The 20,437-nt window shown below is 48.3% G+C and overlaps 1 protein-coding gene across 1 annotated transcript in view; it reads right to left on the bottom strand.

The window, feature by feature from the left end:
• The window catches only part of ALK (anaplastic lymphoma receptor tyrosine kinase), a 728,920-nt gene that overhangs the window by 110,137 nt on the left and 598,346 nt on the right, over positions 1 to 20,437 (bottom strand). Inside the window, exons 6-8 of the mRNA XM_018055482.1 lie at positions 14,653 to 14,784; positions 6,605 to 6,736; positions 5,206 to 5,306 (exon numbers count right to left, since the gene is read on the bottom strand). Of these exons, the coding sequence (XP_017910971.1) occupies positions 5,206 to 5,306; positions 6,605 to 6,736; positions 14,653 to 14,784 (365 nt within the window). The remainder of the gene's footprint in view (positions 1 to 5,205; positions 5,307 to 6,604; positions 6,737 to 14,652; positions 14,785 to 20,437) is intronic.

The following is a 20,437-nucleotide window of genomic DNA, read 5'->3' as shown; positions in this document are numbered from 1 at the left end:
TGAGGCCTCTTGAAACAGCCTTCCCTTCCTGATTTGCTAAGATGAGTGAGAGCACGTGAGGCTGGGAACAGCGCACACACAGGCGCAAACAGCACCTGGGCTCCGCGGGTCAGCGGCCATGTCCCCTTGGTTGCTTAGGAACTAGACCCAGGACCAGTCCCAGCTTGAGGAGAGATGAAGCAGGTAACTAGTCTGTCACAAAATGGTTGGTATGACTTTCCTCCCTGTCTCTGGAGATGAGGACCCTGTGGTGAGGCGGATGAGGTCTCTGGGTGAGGTGGGAGCCATGCCAGTCCTCAAGGATGCTTCCAAGGCCCACGTCAGCTCCCCGGAAGCTGAGAAGGTACCATCTGCCCCCGGCAGGGGCAGGGTAATGTGACAGAAAGAGCACAGGGCTCAAGTCATAAGACCTGAGTTTGATCCTGATTTTGCATGTACTGGCTGTGCACACTGGGGTCATTACTTTCCTGTCTTGCGGAGACGGGCTGTTCTCTTCCCTGGGCCGCCCTGCACGCACCCTGACCCAGATCACGGGCGGGGCAACCCCTGACACATAGGATCTTCTCCAGGAAGTGAGCTACATAGAATATTCTCAGCATCTGTAGCCCCTGCTTGTGAGGGTTTGGTGGGGTTGACAAAGGAAGAGCCCCTCAGCTTTTGTATTTTCCCTTGCCCCAAGTCATCCTGTAGTAATTATGATTACTCTTATTTTTCTTTTCTTGACCATTCCAAGGGGGATTTTACCATTGAATTAATAAACTGTTAAAACCCAGGGGTCTCAAAGTTCCTTTCCTCTCCCTATCTGGAAGTCCTATTTGTTTGCCCAAGGGGAGGGAGTGAGGCCAGCCTGACTAAGGCCCATCAAGAGAGCCATGACACTCACCGAGATGCGGGTTTACACTGAGATGCTAGAGAACGTCTCACCAGCCAAATCCCCAGGAAGGATGGGCTCTGTGTCCAGGAATAAGTGCCAGCAGTCTGGAAAGCCTTACAATATCAACCAGAGAGCAATTTGCTGAAAAACTCCCTGGCTTCCTGCCACAAGAGTCTCGTTCCCAGTGGGGCTTTGCACAGAATTTAATGGACAGCAGAGGCCAATTCCAGAGGCCGAACTCCTCTCCCACCTTCCTCTGGCCATATTCGTTGGTTTTAATGACAGAATGGAGGTCTCCTTCCTGTGGACTAGATAGCCCATGTCGACATGGAGGAGTCCCGCTGGTCACCTTCTGCCCTGGTCTCAGCAGCTCCCAGTCGCTAATCAAAGCTGTTATCACTACAGGGCAGATGCCAGAGACAGAAAGGCCAGGTGTGTTCCAGCCCCAGGGTGTGTGTGTCTGAGTGTTTGCACATGTGTGTATGGAGAGGACAGAGGTGGCTGCAGCTTCAGCAAGGTCAGAAAACCAGTAGCCGGGAACTGGCCTGCCCTAGGGTGTCAGCGCAAATTAAGTGGGTCACCTCCCACTTCCTGGGTCCCTTTCGTTTCTGCAGCTCATAGAAGGAAAACTACTTCTACATTGTGGAGGGGGAAAGAGACTGAAGGAAGCCCACTTCCCCCCCTTCTCCCCCCCAGGCCTTGTTCTGTCCTGAGAACATGGTTTAAAATATTCTAGTCACAGCTCAGACTATTCAAATAAAATAGAATTTCAAACCACACGGGGCTTGTTGAGACATTCAGTCTGCTAGGATGTGTGAAAGGCAGGGGGAGGGGCAGAGACGGCCCCTGCCACTCTCCCATCCATTTTATTACCAGCAGCTGCAATGCTAGACACATCCCAGTGTGTCTCCCCACCCGGGGGACGCGAGCAGTTCTGACAGCAAGCAAGCGCATGAAAGCCACGGCAAGGCTCTCCTCCCCAGTGGCAACTTTAATTATTTGAACTGGAGCTCAGCAAAATTAAAATAAAATAAAATCTGAATGTGTTTTAAGTGGCTCCTCAGTTTCTTGCAGAGAATAGATCGTGGGTAGGAGAGTGGGGCAGGGCTGGGCAGAGGTCTTTAAATATTCATGCCCCACATGCCACCGTGCAGAGCCATGGAGGCGGCAGCGTCTGCACCAAGGCCAGGCAGCGGAGAGAGGCCCTGGCGACAGTGGCTGCAGGGATCTGGGGGGAGGAGGCCAGAGCTGGCATGCTTCTGAAATGCCCTGGAAGCTGGCTGGCACAAAGACACACCTGGGTATGTCTCCATCATCGGTAGGCCACTGACCTAGATCCACGTGGCTCTCAGAGCGGCTCCCCCTTCTGTCTCCACCACCTCTGTCCCCCGCCCCATCAGTCAATTCTAATCCCTCCTCAGACTCATCTTTCCAAAAAGGCAAGTTACATCATAATCTTTGGCACCCCAGGTAATGGAGGATAGCTCTCAGCTTGGGTTCAGAATGAATTTCGGTCACAACAGGCAAGGACGCCTACGGATAGTCACTCTTAAGTTTCAGCGTGCATCCAAATCACCAATGGTGGGGCTTGGAAATGCAGATTCCTGGGCCCTTGTCAGTGATGTCATTCAGGAAATCTGGGGTGGGGCCCAAGAATCTGCATTTGTCATATTTTCCAAGTGACTGCAACTGGAGAAACACAGACCTACCAGTAGCTTGTAGCCAGATTTTCAAGGAAACGCATTGAAGGCAACACCAGTTTCCCTTTGGGATCCACTGATGATTGTAGTTTCTCAAGAGTATTTTGAGTTATACGGCAATTACTTCAACTCTCTAGAGGCCATGGACCAGGACTGTTAGGGTTTAGAGAAGATGCTCAGGGGTAGGTGTCAGCTGGGAGCTCAGTGCTTCCAGCCTGTCCCCATGGGCCTGACTCTCAGAGACTTCCACCCATGGCTCTATCTAGTGTCCACCTTCCTGCACCAGGGCCCTATAGCCAGTGGAGGCCCCTTTAGGGTTGGAGGGAGGTTAACCTCACACAGTCCCACACAGCAATGCAACATCTGTTTCTCTGTCAACGACATTCAGTCAACCTGGGAGAAGGAAATCAACTTCCTGCCTTCTGTATTTAGGATTCGAGGGAAACAGATGGCAGGGCTTACAAACCTGGAAATGCATATTTCTATTTTGGCCATTTATTTTTCTGATGAAAACATTTCTCCAACATTGGGAATTCAAAGACCCAGCAGCCTGAGATGAATGATCTGAAACCCTGAATGTGAAATAACTGTGAGCTGAAAACGGAGTGGTCTCCCTGCCTTCCTTTCACTCCTCATGCTGAGCCAAGCTCTGGAAAAGGGCAGGAAATAGCAGAAAACGCCCAGAGCAAATGTGACTGGGGGAATAATAAAATAGGCCAGTAAAACAAAACACCTGTTTAAGCTATTGATCAACCCAAAGGTTATTAGAGAAATGATGAAGTATTAGAAAAATATCATTTTTACCTTGACATTTCTTTTTTTTTTTTTTGAAATCAGGCTCACATTCAATCTGGTGGAAAATAAATTTGAAGGTGAAGTGATTTTAAGGATTCCCCTTGCCTGTCAGACAGGCCAATCACCTCTCCTCATTTAGACTTCCTCTTAAGAAACCTCCCTTTCTAGGTGATGCTCTGAGACACCCGAGAAGTATCAACGATGACTGAGTAATTCCACCATTTGCAGTGGAGAGCACGGTTTCTCAAATACAATTTAACATAATGAATCTACTTATTTGTGCCCTGACTTCCTCCAGAAAGGATTTAAGGTGGCGCACAGAGATACATAAAGCATGCACTAGAAGGTGAGGGTGATAGGGTAGATGTCAAGTAACAATATAAAAGCTAATCAGGAGCAAGGCTGCTGCAAACTTACTGGGTAAAAACAGACTTAGTTCCACCATTCTTCTGATTAAAAAACCATCGTTGATCTATCATTTCCATTCTCCTTTGCTTTATGTCTGTGAGTTTTTATTTCACAAAAAGACTAGAGGGCTTGGATTTGCCTGTACAGGAAATCCAACCCACTCCAGTAAGTATTCTTGCCGAGGAAATACCATGGACAGACTGTGGTATTACATGGGTAACTGTGGCGGGTTACAGTCCATGGAGCCACAAGAGTCGGGATTCAGGGACTAAATCACCTCTTTCCTGCACCTCTCCTGGTCAAAGCCCTGCCTGCCAGGCACTGCTACCCGCCTGCTGAGGGGATGTGAATGTGGTCAGTTTCACAATATCCACAACTTGAAAGGCAACAAATTGCTCCGAGAGCACAAAGCTCTTCCTGAAAGAAGCCAGGAAGGAGTTTCTCCTGTGAGTTTCCAGAAAGAGAGGACTGGCCAAATTTAAATTCAGTCCTGAATTCCTACAATGTGCGCGGTACTGTCGCAATGCTGGGCCAGCGTGGAGAAGCACGGTCTGGTTGTTGGCTAAAGTTCTTTTTCTCCGCCCCCATTCTTCTTTGCATATTTATACAGAGTTTCAGACACTGTTGGTTAACATTTGTGCTCCTTACTCTGTACTAGACCGCATGACAAGCCCTTTACAAATATTAACCTATTTAAGCTTCACCTCCCTGGTGAGGCACTCTGAGTCTCTACTTTCCAGGCGGGAAAACTGAGGCACTGAAATGTTATTAATGGATAAAAGAAATTAGACCACCAGTCAGGGATGGAACCTGGATTGGACTCAGGTAGTTGATTCCAGAGTCCATAAGCTTAATCACTGGGCCCTCCTGGGGGTCTAAGCTCATCTCCTGGTCCCTAGAGAATATGACCTTGGGCTAAGAATCCTGGCACCAGGCCCTCAGTTCCCACACTGAAGGGGTAACAGCTTCACTGTCTGTCTGGGCCAGTGGCTCTGGAGGCACTTCACCAACTGTCATTGATGCCTTAGTGATATTTATGTAAGTCAAAGTGTTGATGCTTTGAAACTTTGAAATGTATTGTAAGAGACCGACATCTTTTAAAAGGATTCTGTAGAAAGTTGCTGTTACCATCACCTCTTATGTCTTGGAAATATTTTGGAGGTTTGCTGCCATCAAAGTGCTATTGCAAATAGTTCAGTGCAGCTGAGTGTGGTGTTTAAGGTGAAATTCTCTGCCATGGTAAAGACGGGACTTTACCATGTTGGTAGCTACTGTCTGCCTAGAAAATGGTGCAAACGGTCCTCTGGTTCTCCCACAGGAGAACAGCAGCCTGACCATCAGTCTATTTTGCTCATCTGTGCGCGTTCACCTGGAAGTGCCCGGAAGTGGGAGGAGCAGGCAGAGAACTAGAGGAACACCAAGACTTGCCTCACACGGAGAGTTCTTCATGGGCGCGGGAAATGTAGTGCTGGTCACTGTGGCATTTTCAGAGGTGGGGGCGTCAGTGATGCTGAGCAATAGCGCGTGGCCTGGGCAGAGAGGAGAAGAGTCAAAACTGCACCATTCTCGTGCACTGAAGGGCCTTGGGGCGCAAGGTTAACGGGCCCCGCACTATTCTTCTCTAGCCTCGGGACTGAAGACGCTGTTGCTTCTGCTTCCAGTGGGTAAGATAGCCTGCTTATCACTGACTGTGAGACTAGGCTTGTGCAGAGGTCTTTGTTCTAAACAGCCTGTGACATTCCAGCACCATACATCTGGGTTACTGCATTCCCTGATCTCCCATGGCCACCAGCTTTAGCTCATAGCCCAGGAGCAGCCTGAAGCATGCTGGACTTCCCCAGGTCCACCCCTGTCCCCCGTTTACAGTCATGCCAGTGCTTTGCCCTCCAATGGTCTCAGAACCTTCACTGTCTGCTCCCCTCTCCGGAGCCCAGATCAGCCTGTGCCTCATCCCCTGGCCAGAAAACCTGGAGAACATGAGCCTCAGTCCCACGTGGTGCACAGGCCAAGGAGAGGCCCATGACTGGATGGTGTGGCCTCTTTAGAGGACCAGCTCTGGGAGCTACACAGGCCCCACAGACCACCTCTGACCCCATGTCCAGGCCAGCACTCCCAGGTGTGGAGTCAGCCCAGTGTGGGTGGCATCTCTTGGGTATGTGGAGACCCCATACCCCCTGGCAGTCAAGCAGGGCCTGTGAGAAGATGGGCTACAATGTGGGAAGGGTGGGAGTTGCCAGTTTCAGCTGGATGTAGTGGTAGGGTTTGGCTGAAGAATTTGGGCCCCAGGGAATGGTCTAGATACAGCAAAGTTCCCAGGCACGATCCTGGGGCAAATGACAGGAGGACCTCCCTGAGTCCCAGTCTCCCACGTTATAAAGCCTCCTACCTCTCTGCAGGATGGAGGGGGTCTCTCTCCCTTCCCCTCTGCTCCCCTGTGTTTACTTGCTCCAGCTGGAGTCCCTTGTACAAAATTCCTCTCTTTCCAAGCAAAGATTGTGCAATAAGGAAAAATAACAGTTTTCCTTATTTCTCAGTGAGTTCTGTGCCTAATACACAGCAGGTTTCAACAAACTTGTCAGATTATTACTATTGTTATTGTTCTTATTTTTTAGCTAATCTTTTATCAAAGTTCTAATTTTAAGGATCAAAGGATCAAAAGGTAACATCAGCCTTGGCTTGATTTAATCACTCTAATGCCCAAGGGGGTCTGAAGAAATTGTGTGGGCATACCCCAGGGCAGAGGCGGAGAGGTCCAGTGGCTCAGGGTGGTGCCCCAATTCTGTCATGTGGCTAGGTAGGCACCAGGGAAGGGAAGAGAGGGTGGTACCTTGGTGGTCTTGGAACTGGGCATCCTTTAAGGTCCGGACTTGCCACTGGGGCATGTGGGGTGATGGTGAGGTTTGGGTCCAGCCGCAGAAGCCGTCCTCGAAGTCGCAGTAAAAACCAGCAGGGAGTTTACCTGCAGGGAGAGCAGAGGGGCACAGTCATTGCCGGGACTGCTAAACCCAAAACATCAAGTAAAATTAGCCAGGCATGACCATTCTCTTTAATAACAGCTCCCTAACCAGACCCACAGTGTCTAATGCCACTCATAGTGAAGAGAAGCCTAATCTCTAACTTGTACATGTGCTGGTCTTCTGTTTTCTGATCTTCTGAAAATAATAATAACTTCACAGCATGGGGTATTGTTAACCCAGCTTTATATATGGGAAAGCAGAGGCTCAGCGATGTTAAGCAACTTGACCAAGGTCACAGAGTCAACAAGTAACCCAGCTGGGATTTGAACCCAGCTCTTCTGCCTTATTCAGAGAAGGCAATGGCAACCCACTCCAGTACTCTTGCCTGGAAAATCCCATGGATGGAGGAGCCTGGTGGGCTGCAGTGCATGGGGTCACGAAGAGTCGGACACGACTGAACGACTTCACTTTCACTTTTCACTTTCATGCATTGGAGAAGGAAATGGCAACCTGCTCCAGTGTTGTGGCCTGGAGAATCCCAGGGACAGCGGAGCTTGGTGGGCTGCTGTCTATGGGGTCACACAGAGTCGGGCACGACTGAAGTGACTTAGCAGCAGCAGCAGCAGCAGCTTCTGCTTTATTTATTTATTTATTTTTGGCTGTGTTGGGTGCTTGCTGCTGTGCACAGGTTTTCTCTAATTGTGGAGAGCAGGGGCTACTCCTCGTTGCAGTGGTCGGGCTTCTCATTGTGGTGGCTTCTGTTGCCGAGCACAGGCTCGAGGGCATACAGCCTTCAGTAGTTGTGGCACACAGGCTCACTTGCCCCACAGCATGTGGGATCTTCCTGGACCAGGTATCCAACCTGTGTCCCTGGCATAACCCCTGGATCACCAGAGAACTGCCTCTTCTGCTTGTAAATTCTGTGCTCTTCACACAGATCCACCATGAACAGGACCCTAGAAAAGCCAGTGTGTGTGTGTGTATATATATATATCACTGAAGTACATTTCCAGTGATCAGCACAATGATAAGACTGTGGTGGTGGCAGTGGTAGTGTTGGCTGGGAGGTGGTTGGTTTGGGTCCCTCAAATCACCTCTGTCTGCAGAGACACATGCTGCTCAAAACTATCTGTTTCCCTTTGTCTCCCAATCCCCTTGCAGTTAAGTGAAGCCCCATGGCTGGTTCTGGCCAGTGACACGTGAGTGGAAGTGATGTGCATCTCCTCTGGAGTGAGGCTGTGAAAAGCCCTGGTGTAGATTTCAGTCTCTCTCTTCTCCTGCTGAAGTGACCAAGGAGAACTCTCATTCCTGGGAGCGCTGCTGCAGGAAGATGGCGCTTCTGCCAGCAGGAGAGATCCTGTGGGGTAGAGGCCCCTCCCCCCAACCCTCAGTGGACAGGAAGAACCATAAATGTTATTTTTAGCCACTGGAATCTGGGGATGGTTTATTACTGCAGCATAACCTAGCCTATCCTGACTAAGCAACCCCAGCCCCTGGGGCCTCTTTATATCATCTGTTGGCTCAGCATAAACGGTCCTGTTAGCACTTCTCTCCTTATCAGCCCGACCTCAGGTCCCATTAAAGAGGCCACCGTCAGTTCTAGAGACCATATATTTCCCCATGGCCCACGGAGAAGGACAGGAGCAGAGGGGTAGAGAGAGCTCCCTTGCTTCAGCTCGCTCATAGAATGGCTGGAAGGCTCTCAGCCCTGAGGAGCTAGTAGGTTTTCCCGACTATCCTGATGGTGCCCAACAACCCCGGCCAGGCCTGTTTCCATGCGGGAGCTCTCGAGCAGGGCCCAGCACCTCCAGTGTCCTTTCTTTGTCTCAGCCTTCTTGGCAGCAGCAGGCTGACAACGAGGGCCCTAACACTTCCTGGCTGTGACAGCACCTTAGTGAATTATTACTCATTTTCCCCTGATTCTCTGTGCATTTCACACAGAGGCAGAATTATAAATTAAAACAGGCTGTCACTGACTCTGAGCATCTCTTCCCATTTATACCCCCCTGAAGAAACCATCCCCCCACCCCAGCAGCCCCACATGTTCCTCTGATTAAAAATCCAAAAGCAAAGGAGATCTTTCTATTTTATTTTTTATGCCCCCCTCAAGGAATTTCACATTCACTTCTTTAGCAAAAACTAACTGGTAGCTGGAAGCGACCTTCCAGAAAACATCCTTCACACATATGCTTAAACCAAGACCAAGATGGAAAATTCCAGCAGGCAACGACGGGCTTCAGGTAGAAGGAAGACGCGGGGCTGAGCTGGGTCCTGCACAGCATATTGCCCCCTCCTCACTCTTCCAGTAAGTGGAGGGAGAGAACTTAGCCTGACTTATTGGTGTTGGTGCCTCATCAGCACCAGACACCTGGGCTCTGGTCCCAACCTCTCTGCTTTCTGTAAGTGACCTCAGACAAGTCACTTCCTTCCCTCATCTGTAAAGTGGGGTAAGGTAGTGCATATTTCACAGGGCTGTTTGAGGACAATGTAAGACAGAGAGTATGGAAACATTCTGTAAACACAGCAGTGGTGGCATTGTGAATCATCAGTCATATCTAGGCAGGGAAACTCAACATCTGAAACTGCCAACACTGCCTAGGGGCCAGAGATGGGTCCCTCTGCTCCTCTCTGGAAATGCCTGGGTCTTCCACAGAGACAGGATTGAGGAAAGCCATTGGCATTCTCCACCTTCTGGAAGCCCATTCTTGTCCTAACTTGGCATAGGATCCAGGGTGAGCTGAGGTCAGAAGCCCCTTTCTTTTTGGATGATTGAATAAAGGGAGACGAAATAGGCCAAAACAGGTCAAAGGGCAACTTATGTGACAACTAAAACCTTGAAGGGTGGGCAGTGGTGCGGAGAGGATTTCTACCGCTGCAAGAACATCAGAGCATGTGCTCAGCCAGGAGCCAGTCCTGAGGAAGATGGTGGGGTGGGTGCCAGCATCAAGCCCTTGGTGGATCAGGCCGGGGTGGGAAAATTGCTGCTAAGACCATTGCTGAGCAGTGTTGGCACCCCGCGTTGGATCTAAGGTGTTATGTTACCTCATCCATCTCAAGCACCTACTCAGCGCCTGGCATGTTGCAGGGCCTCAATACTTATTTGCTGAATGAAATGGGAGTTGGTCGATCTCAGGGTCGGGAAGGAGGAAATGGCTACCCACTCCAGTATTCTTGCCCAGAGAATCCCATGGACAGAGGAGCCTGGGAGGCTATAGTCCATGAGGTTGCAAAGCGTGAGGGCACGATTGAGTGCTGACACTTTCACTTTCTTCAGTCCCCTAACTCTCTGCCACTTAGAGTGTGGTCCAGGAGCCAGCCACACCTGCATCACCAGTGAAACTGTGAGCTGTGCAGAATCTCAGGTCTCCCCTCCCTTCCCCCATCTACTGAATCAGAATTTGCATTTTTAATGCTCTTCACATGACTCCCAGACACCTTAATATCTGAAAGGCACTGCTGTAACCCACCCTCTTCTTGGGCTGCAGCCAGGTACTTCGTTGGCTGGACGGCCAAATCGGCTATGTGTGGGTCAGTCAATCCCACAACATTCGGCAATTATGACACCTGATTCCACTCTAAGAGAGACAAATTGGTCGGGTCACAGAGATGTGACCTCAGCAGCAGCTGCAGGAGCTGCCAAGTATAAACTCCAGGCCAAACGACACTACTCCGTTTCTTTCCTGTGTGACAACTCTGTTAACGTTTTTGATAAATATGTGTTATACATTTCCTTGAAAATATAGAGTCATGGGAAAAATGCTAGAAGAAATACATCAAAATATTATGGTTATCTCTGAGTGTCTAAAAGGGAGGGTTTGGGGCAATAGTTATTTTCTCCCGTGTACTTTTTGATTTTCCAAATATTTTACAACCAATGTGTTTTATTTTACAATAAAGAAATAAACCTAAAAAACAAACAAACAAACAAACTGTTTTTGCCCGACAGGAAGAGTATCCCAATAAAGAGATGAGATTATTGAGTACGTGGAGGGGGAGTAAGCTGCCTGTAACACTGAGTGAATCCACCACCCACCCAAGGAATGAAGGGGGGCAACCTGACCCTTTTCTGGGACACTGCGTGCCTTCAAGGCCATTGCTCAGAACACAGAGGGAACCTTGAAGGCACCCTTCAGTGGGTCTGTATTCGGGGATGTAGACATGAACTGGCTATGTTTAATTAGAAAGAGGTGTATGGTGTATGGTGGTGGGCTTGGAGGATGGGATGTGAATGGACACGTTCCTGATTGGATGAGAAGGACAAGAGCAGTGCCACCTCCATTTCAGGTCCCCGACTCGTCTCAGTCAGAAATGCCCCTCAAGGTTGAGCCTGATAAATCTGAATGAAGCTTAGTGTGAGTATGGGGAAAGTGTCGGGAGTTGAGGCTGGGAGTTGTCAGGATACAGCCTACTTTTTCCCTCTGAATTTCAACCATGGTTGAACACCCCGGCTTAAGTTTAGTGATCCTTATGGGGACATCCCCACCAATCTTAAAATGACTACTGCTCAGAGAATATGTTCCAACAAGTTCCAGACCACCTGGGGAAGGACCAGATGAGGTCAAGAGCATTATCTTTAACACATCATGGACAACAGCACCTCAGCAAGCATCATGTTCCAACTCATATTACTGATGAGGAAACTGAGGCCTAGAGGGTGGAGGCGAGTGATCTGAGTGACCCCTAGAAGAGCTCTGGACCTCCCTGCCTCTTCCTGGCCTCTTCTTCCTGCGTGGATATGTGCTGAGAGTTGTGTTGGAAACTGCCAGAAACTCATGTAACTAGTGGGTCCGGCTTGCAGTTGAAGCCAGCCTGGATCTGAATCACTGCTCAGCCACTGGCCAGCAGGCTGATGGACTCCAGGTTCCTCATCTGTATCATGGGCACAATAGCATTGTTGCAATAGGATTGCTGTGAGGGTGAAATAAGTTAATGCATGAAGAGTGTTCAGAGGAGCTCCTAGCATACAGAAAATTCTCAGTGTTAGTTGTTACTATGACTATTGTTATTATTTTCATGGGGTTGGTTTCCAGAATCAACATTAGCCAGTGTGATGGGGAAAACAGCTTAAATGCTGAGAGAATAGGGGTGCCCATAAAAGAAAAAGGATATTTACCAAGAGTATGACCAAGATCAAAGTGGCAAAAAGATCAGAATAACCCTCCTTCTAACTGGACTTTCATTCTATCAACCGACTTCTGTAGTGAAGAGCTCAGCGGGGTGTTCTCCAGGATGGATCGGTCATTCTGACAGCTGGTCAGAACGACTTTTCAAGTCTGGCTGAAAAGGCTTCTGGGCTTCAGGTGCCCACCCTCCTTACTGGAACCAGGCTGCCCTCAAGCTTGGAGTTGGCCCTGAAAACCCATTAATGGCAAGCCCCAAAATGGTGGGAAAGTGCCTTAAACCCACAGTAATGAGCTGGATCCCGCAGGCTTGAAGCTCTAATCATAGCTCTGTTCCCGACACGCTGCGTGACCCTAAACAAATCAATTACCTTCTCTGTGCTTTCATTTTCCCAATTGTAAATCAGGGCACGGACTGCCTGACCTGTGTCCCAGCTGGGAAGTGGATATCACAAACTTTAAAAAGGCCAAGGCACAGTCACACAGCTCAGAGGCACTGCTGGAAATACCATAGAGACAAATAACTAGAGAGAGACACGCATACAGGCTGGGTCCGGGGCAGCACAGCTGGGCCTGGCTTCTTGTTGGTCCCTGTGCGTAGCGAGAGCTTGGAGAAAAATCCAGGAGCAGACCAGTGTGGAACAAGCCAAGGGCTTACCTGTAGCTCATTACCAAGTTTTATCTAAACAACCACTATTCCATGATTATTGGAAAATGTTATTGGAAAATGTCACTGGAAAGTTTTGCATAAAAAGGAAGATTTTAAAATTGAAAAATGGATTTCTTTACTATTTCACTTGAAAGGGAATATATAAAGCCTTTTTTCTGTTAAGGGAAAACTTTGTCCTCCAAATGACCTTGGGGACACTGTGAACTTCTTAGAGCTGTTTGGCAGGCAGGCCCCAGTGTCCTGGAGCCACTGTGTCTGAAGGGGCACTGCCTTGGCTGCCCAGGGCCCCAGAGCACCCCAGGCTGCTGTGTCCTTTCCCAGCCATGGTCCCCTTGTTTCACTCCCTGCCTGTGTGTTGGATTTTCAGCTCTACGAAGACAGAGGCTGTGTTATTCGTCTGTGCTCCAGGATCAAGTGCACTTTTTAGTTCACTTTACATGTGTTCTGTAAGTGCTTGCGGTTTTCCTGGAAGAAATGTCTAGAGTGTTCACTCCTCCCCAGGCAGCTGCTGAGAACACCGTCTTCAAGTGGAGTGAGCACTGGGCTGGGTGTCAACTCTGCCCCTAACTCCTGGTGAGACCTCAGCAAGCTGTGTCCTCTGGGGAGCCCAGGTTCCCCAACTCATGCACTCATTTTAGTCCACAAGGAGTCAGTGAGCACGTGTGCTGCACCAGCAATCATTTGAGATCTTGGTATGGGGAAGAGGACCAGACCCACTCTGTCCACATCAGGGGAGAGAGGCATGGAAACCACCTCCAAGAAATGCAATGGATGCACCCCTACTAGCATGGCTAACATAAAAAAGACAGACAACAGTAAGTGTTGATGAGGATATGGAGAAACTGGAAACCCTTATACATTATTGGTGGGAATGTAAGACGGTGTAGCCATTTTGGAAAACAGCTTGGAAGTTCCTTAAAATGTTAAATATAGAGTTATTATATGACCCAGCAAATCTATTCCTAGGTAGGAAATCTCATTTCTAAGAGAAATGAAAACATCTGTCTGCACAAAAACTTGTATATGAATATTCACAACAGCCCCAAAGTGGAAACAACCCAAATGCTCATCCACTGATGAAGGGATAAACAAAATATGGTACAGCAATACAATAAAACAGTTTCTGGAGATAAAAAGGAATCGAGTACTGACATGTTCTAAAACATGGATGGGCCTCAAAAACATTATGCTAAGTGAAAGAAGCTAATCACAAAAGACCGCATATTATCCGATTCCGTTCGTATGAGATGCACATCTATAGAAACGGTAAGTAGATTAGTGGTTACTTAGGGCTAACGGGAGCTGAGGAGGGAAGAGGGGGAGGAAGCCAAAGGGGGAGGGATTGGAGGGAATTGAGAGATTGCCAAGGGTTTCTTTTTGGAGTGATAAAAATGTGCTAAAATTAGATTGTGGTAATGGCTGCATAGTTCTAACTACACTTAAATTGTACACTTTAAATGAGTGAATTGTATGGTATGTAAATTATATCACTCAAAAGATGTTAAAAAGTAATGAATATTACGGTGCATGGATGAGGGGCGGGGGTGGGGTTGCACGGAGGAAGAAGAATAAACTGTACTGGATGGCAGTGGTCAGAAGATGCTTCTCAGAGGGACTGACTTTTGAAGTGAGTCTTGGAAGAGCAGATGTGACTTAAGATGAGAAAGGGCATTCTGGGAAGGGAAAGGACACAAACAAAGCCAGGAAGGTGTGAGGATGCTCAGAGGAGGTTTGATGTGGCTGGAGCTGGGGTGCACGGAAGGCTGTGAGGATAAAGGAGGCACGTGGGTGATGAAAGAAAGGCTTAAAAAGTGGAGGAGGTCTGGGCCCCGAAGGTTTCGCGCGTCACGCTCGGGTTGGGCTACAATCTGCACATTTTCTCTATGCATGAGGGCGCCGAGAGCATAACAGAAGATCTGGCTCGGTTCTTAATCAGACGCTTTTTCTAGGCCATGGGTCTTAGCTCCATCTTTTGAAGACTTGTGTAGATTTTGAAAGTTGCCACTGAGAGAACACAAGTGTCATGGGACATAAGGGAGGTTGCTCAAGCTTGCCGACCTTGGGCGGTGGGGGGAAGGAGGGGATGTGAGCACAGGGTGGGGTGGGTGGGGCAGCCCCATCTACTCACGGCACAGCTGGCCTTCGTCTTCTCCCTGGGCACAGTCCCGGTGGAAGTCACAGGCCTGCCCCAGCTGAAGGACTGTCCCGTTCCAGCAAGTGAAGGAACTCTGCAAGGCCATCTTGGAGCCTGGAGATGATCCTGGAGCGCACACAGAGACACAACCCTGGTCAGCTCAGCAGTCCCACAGGAAGGCTATAGAGAGGCATCTCTCTATACCGTTCGTATCTCACGGCCTGAGGCAACCCTGGCTTCAGTCTGGCCCAAACCAGGGTTAACACCAGGAGGCAGAGAGGAAGTCAGAGCCCTGACCCCACAGACCCCTGGCTGTGATGTCAGTGGTAGAGTGGCCTGAGCTTTGAGCCATGCGCCCCCAACACTGCGGGGTCCTCCAACCTGTGGCTTTAGTGTGCCAGGTGGACAGCCTACAGGGCCACAAAGCTTCCCTCTCCCTTTCACGGCTGGGGCTTGCTGGAGGTGGCCCTGGGCCCTCTCCACAGGCTAGGCCCAGAAGGGCTCCGTTTGTCAGCTGATGGCAGGTGACCACTTGTCACTGTTAGATCGGCCCCCAGCCTAGCTGGACATTCTCAGTAGCTCTTGGGCACGGGAAACATACAGGCTCTGCTTCCTTTGGGAATCGGATCCAAACTCTTTAAACTGTTCTTAAATGTCCTCTGTGATCTGGGTCCAAATTTCCTTTCCTGTCTCACCTCTCTCGGTCTCTCCCCACGACCCCTGGCCTCCAGATCCTCCTGGCCTTGGTTGGATGCAACCTGGTGCTAGAATACCCATTCCCAGAACATCTTCTCCACCAAGTTGCTTGAGCCTCTGTGTGTTTCCAGCCCTAGCCAGTGTCCAGTTCACAAAAACTGTGAACACTGGGTGACCCATCAGTGGCTGGCTGAATAATGCCTCCCCATCAACATCCATATCCCAATCCCTCAAATCTGGAAATATGTTATTTTATGTAACTTGTTGTGATCTTTAGGTGGCAGGTTATCCTGATTATCTAGATGGGCCCAGTGTATTCACAGGGTTCTTATAAGACAGTGACAAGATAGTCAAGGTGGGAATCAGACCTGATGACAGCCAGCAAGGTTTTGGAGTCCTGGGAGGAAGAGGTTGGAGGGATTTAGGATAACAAGAAAAATTCTCCTTCACTTTCGCTTGGTGATTTCTAGTTTCCAAAGTATTTTTTTCTTATGCCTTATACATGCTCATGAAATACACTTAGGACCTTATTGCCCTCATTCTCAGTCCTACCGAAGAAAACATGAGCAAAATAAAATGCTTGTAAAGTTTTCCCCAGCCTATGAAACAAATGTAAGCTGTGTCCTCTTTTATTCACACCTTATGATCAGGCCTTATTTCTCATCATGTGTTTTCATGAACACGTGCATGTTTCATACACCAATTACTTGTCATCCCCCAAATAGCTGTTACTTTTACAGTTTCGTTTACTTTCCTTCATTTGAAAAAATATATGCCTATTGTCTCAAGTTCAAAACCAGGGTAAAAATCAACAAAACAATGCTCAGAATCCCACTACCCAGAGGCCACAATTTTTAACATCTCGGTAGACTTCTCTTTTGTTTTCGTCCTGTGCTTTAAAAGTGTGTAGAGTTGTGTCATATGTGTGAATTGCTTAAATCAACTGAGGTTATACTGCAAGCTTTTTCTAGGGTTTAAAAATTTCCCAGAAGAATACTTTTTAATGGCTACAATACTACGTGATATGTACCATAATTTATTTCAACATTATTCAATAATCAGATTGTTAGACTGTTTATAATAACACTTTGAAGACTATCTTTGAGCATGAATTTTTACCCGCCTTTCAGATTATTTTCATAGGATAGATTCCCAGAAGTGGAATTACTGAATCAAAGGGTATACACATTTTAAAGGCCCTTGATACATATTGCCAAATTGCTTTCTAGAAGTTAATCCAATTTATACTCTCACCAGCTGTGTTCATACATGCATGCCCCTCTTACTACATCCTGGCCAGCTCTGAACATTATCGTGATTTTTAACTAAAAGTATTTCCCTGCTGTTTTATTTGTATTTCTTTGCTAGTGAGGGTGAATATTTTTTTCCACATGTTACTAGCTTTATCTTACTCTGATTTTTGGGGAATTGCCCACTTCCTTTTGCCAGTTTACCTTTTCGGTTCTCCATGTTTTCCTACTGAATTGTATGAGATTATTAACAAGGATGTGAAGCTATTTATCACATGCTTGGCATTTCCCCCCAGTATTGTATATTCTGTTTATAATGCATCTTGACATCCAGGAGTTTTAAAATTTGTATGTAGTCCAAACCTACATATTTCCCTTGGTGCTTTCTTCTTCTTTTGTGCCTTAGAGTGTCTGTTCCGTGTGGGGTCAGTAAGTAAGGTGTGGGGTCAGTAAGTAAGGTGTGGGGTCAGTAAGTAAGGTGTGGGTTGCCTTTTGCAGTCTTTGAGTTGCTCTCTCATTGCAAGGTCGCCCTCTCATTTGTGATAAAGAACCCGCCTGCTACTGCAGGAGACATAAAAGATCGCTGGGTCAGGGAGATCCCCTGGAGGAAGGCACGACAACCCCCTCCAGTATTCTTGCCTGGAGAACCCTATGGACAGAGGAGCCTGGCAGGCTTCAGTCCATAAGGTTGCACAGAGTTGGACATGACTGAAGCGACTTAGCACACAACTAGTTGTTTGGATGCCTGTCTTCTTCACCCAACTGTAAGTGACTTGAAGGGAGGGATCAAGTCTTGCCTCCATGAATCTACAACAGTGCCTGGTATAGAGGTCTCCTCACCTCAGTATTTGGGACTTGAACTGTGGTATGTATTAACTATGGATGCGATCATCATGCCTGCTTTATATTGACAGTTGAGAATACAAAGGTTCAGGGTGGTTACATGGCTTGCTGAAAGATTGGTGGAAACCCACATTTTCACATCTTGATCTCTATCTTTTGCACCCTGTCTGTCTATGGGGTCCCCCTACCAGGTGATGGGTGGTATGGAGGATGTGCTTAGGAGTGGTGATAATGGGTACAAAAGGGCAGGGAGTCAGTACCCTGTCCTTTACTCACAAACCTGAATGGAGGAGGGGTCCAGTCATGGGAAGGGGTGCTGCTTTCATTCTCTGGATGCCCTAGTGTTTTCTCTGGGTGCCCTGGCATTTATCCCCAGGACCTCTCTGCTGCACAGCCACAGTCCAGAGAAGCCCTGCTTCTACCAACTCTTCCTCATCTCCTTTTCCCAGCTGGATACTTACAGGCTCCCTGGCATAGCCTCCTCCATACCACAGGGAACTTTATGCTTGTGAGAGATTCAATTAGATGGACGCCTGGTACTCTGATCTCTACTGCCAGCCCAAACTCAAAACTAATGAGGCGCAACAAAAAACAACCGCTCTGCCTTCTCAAGTTCTTTTTTTATGGGGCCCATAAATTTCAAGGAGGAAAGTACCCTTGGTGAACGGTTTTAATCAAGGGCCCGAGTTTCTGAAACAACATCCTTTTTGTGGTTGTGAAATGATAATTCTGGCTTGTGGAATAGGGTAAACTGAGGCCCTGGGTGGTCGCAGCCTGCCTCAGTGCAGCAAGGAAGGGACAGAGCCTGGAAAAGAAGATCCAACACCCACTTCTTGAGGTCTTCCAGCCACAGGTTCTGGTGATTCATGGAAACCACTGAAACACCAAATGCCCTAATCACAGAAAGATTAGGGAGAGCTAAGATCAAGTCCCTTCGGGGAGACTGATGCTGGGTTTTTTTTTTGTTGTTGTTGTTGTTAGTAAGGGTCTTCTCTATGGAAATCTATTTATTACCTTTGAGGAGGCAGTTCTTTCCAGAAAAACGGGTAAGTCAGCGGGCTTCCCAGGTGGCACTAGTGGTGGAACGACCTGCCAATGCAGGAGACACAAGAGGTGTGGGTTTGATCCCTGGGTCAGGAAGATGCCCTTGGAGGAGGGCATGGCAACCCACGCCAGTATTCTTGCCTGGAGAGTCCCATGGGCAGAGGAGCCTGGCAGGCTACAGTCCATGGAGTCTCAAAGAGTCGGACAAGACTGAAGCAGCTTAGCACACAGACAAGGGAGTAGTGAGCCACCATCATTCCTTACCTCTGTACAGCACTGTAATAGCTTAGAATGTGCTTTCCAAATCCTTCTCTGTTTGAGCCTCATAAAAAACCGGCAGAACAGTTATTCTTATTCCCATTTGATTAATCAGAAGAATGAGGATTCAAGGGATTAAATAACGGAGAAAGAAACGCTTTCTAAACAGCAAGGCAGTACAAAATCCAACCAGTTATTTGCTAGGTGCTTTGCCTTAGGTCTCACAGGTAGCAAACCACAGGGAAGGCCCAGAACTTGGTCAGGTGACCTCAGATGGGGTTCTTCTCCCATTACTTATGTTAGATCACCTTCTGAACCAGCACCCTGACTGCCCAGGGAATCACTTGGGAAGTTAGAAATACTGCTGATATTCGGGCCCCACATGGACCAAAGAAACCAGTATTTCTGGAGGACAGACTCTTGGTACCACGGTACGAAAAGCTCCTGGGGGATTTCTCTAGTAGCCCAGTGGTTGAGAATCTGCCTGCCAATGCAAAGGACGCAGGTTCAATCCCTGGTCCAGGAAGATCCCACAAGCCACGGAGCAACTAAGCCCGTGCACCAAAACTACTAAGCCTGCGTTCTAGAGCCCGTGCCCCGAAACTACTAAGCCTGCATTCTAGAGCCCGTGCCCCGCAACAAGAGAAACCACCGCAAAGGGAAGACTGTGCCCTGCAATGAAGAGTAGCCCCTGCTGCCACAACTAGAGAAAGCCTGTGTGCCACAATGGAGACCCTGCACGGCCGAGAAGAAGATAAGCAGATAAAAGCTTCCGGAATGATTCTCATGAGCGCAGGGTTGAGGGCCACCTCCTTGGAGGGCTGGAGCTTTTGGCCCTGAGCACCTATGTGTCGTAGGTGGGTCTTTACTTCCATGGTTCTCCACTGCCCCCTGGTACAGTGAGGGGGTGGTCTCAGACCTAACCTCCAAGACCCCTTCCGTCTGCAACATACTGATTCTGGAGTTCTGAGCAGTGGTTGTTGGTAACTATCTGTTTAAAGGGTTGCTTGGATAGGGTTCTTGCTGTTTTTATTAATGCTGACCACTTAATGGCTTCCTTGGAGCCTGCTGCCAAGTCACTCACCCAGCGAGCTTCCCCTGTTGTCTCCGGCCGTCGTCTCGGTCATCTGTCACTTCCATCTTGGAATCTCTCTCCTGAAACAGCACGCCACACTTGCCTGCCTGTTTGTCTCCTCTCTGGGTGAGGCAGAAGCCAATGCAGACTTGCACCTGAGATGCGTGTAGCCCTGCTCAGGTTACGTGAACCGCCGTTTGACACTGAGTGATTCATTGGGTTTGCTCGCTGGGAATGATTCCTTCTCCCTAATTGCTCATTCAAAACAGAAACCCACACCTACGCCCCTCCTTCAACCGTGTCTCAGAGACTTCATGCTACAAAATCTACACAACTCTCCTAACTCAAATTTCTTTTTTAAACGAATGTCAAATTTTAGGGCACTTAATTAATTTTTAATTATGGTGATTTATGTGACATTAAAAAAGGCACAGTTGTATCAGCTTTTGGGCTGTCTCCCACCTGCTTGCTCTTGCCTAACTGATGACACTTGTTAAAGGGGGAAAATTTGAGTGCTGCATCAGTGGAGGGGGGGTTGCAGATCTTGCTCTTAAATGAAAGAGAAGCAGAGACTATGGTGGGAGGAGGCCAGCTTCTAGAGTGTGGGGAGGTC

Source organism: Capra hircus, chromosome 11 (genome assembly GCF_001704415.2).
Source record: "Capra hircus breed San Clemente chromosome 11, ASM170441v1, whole genome shotgun sequence".
NCBI lineage: Eukaryota > Metazoa > Chordata > Mammalia > Artiodactyla > Bovidae > Capra > Capra hircus.
This window is presented reverse-complemented; position numbering and strand designations above follow the sequence as displayed.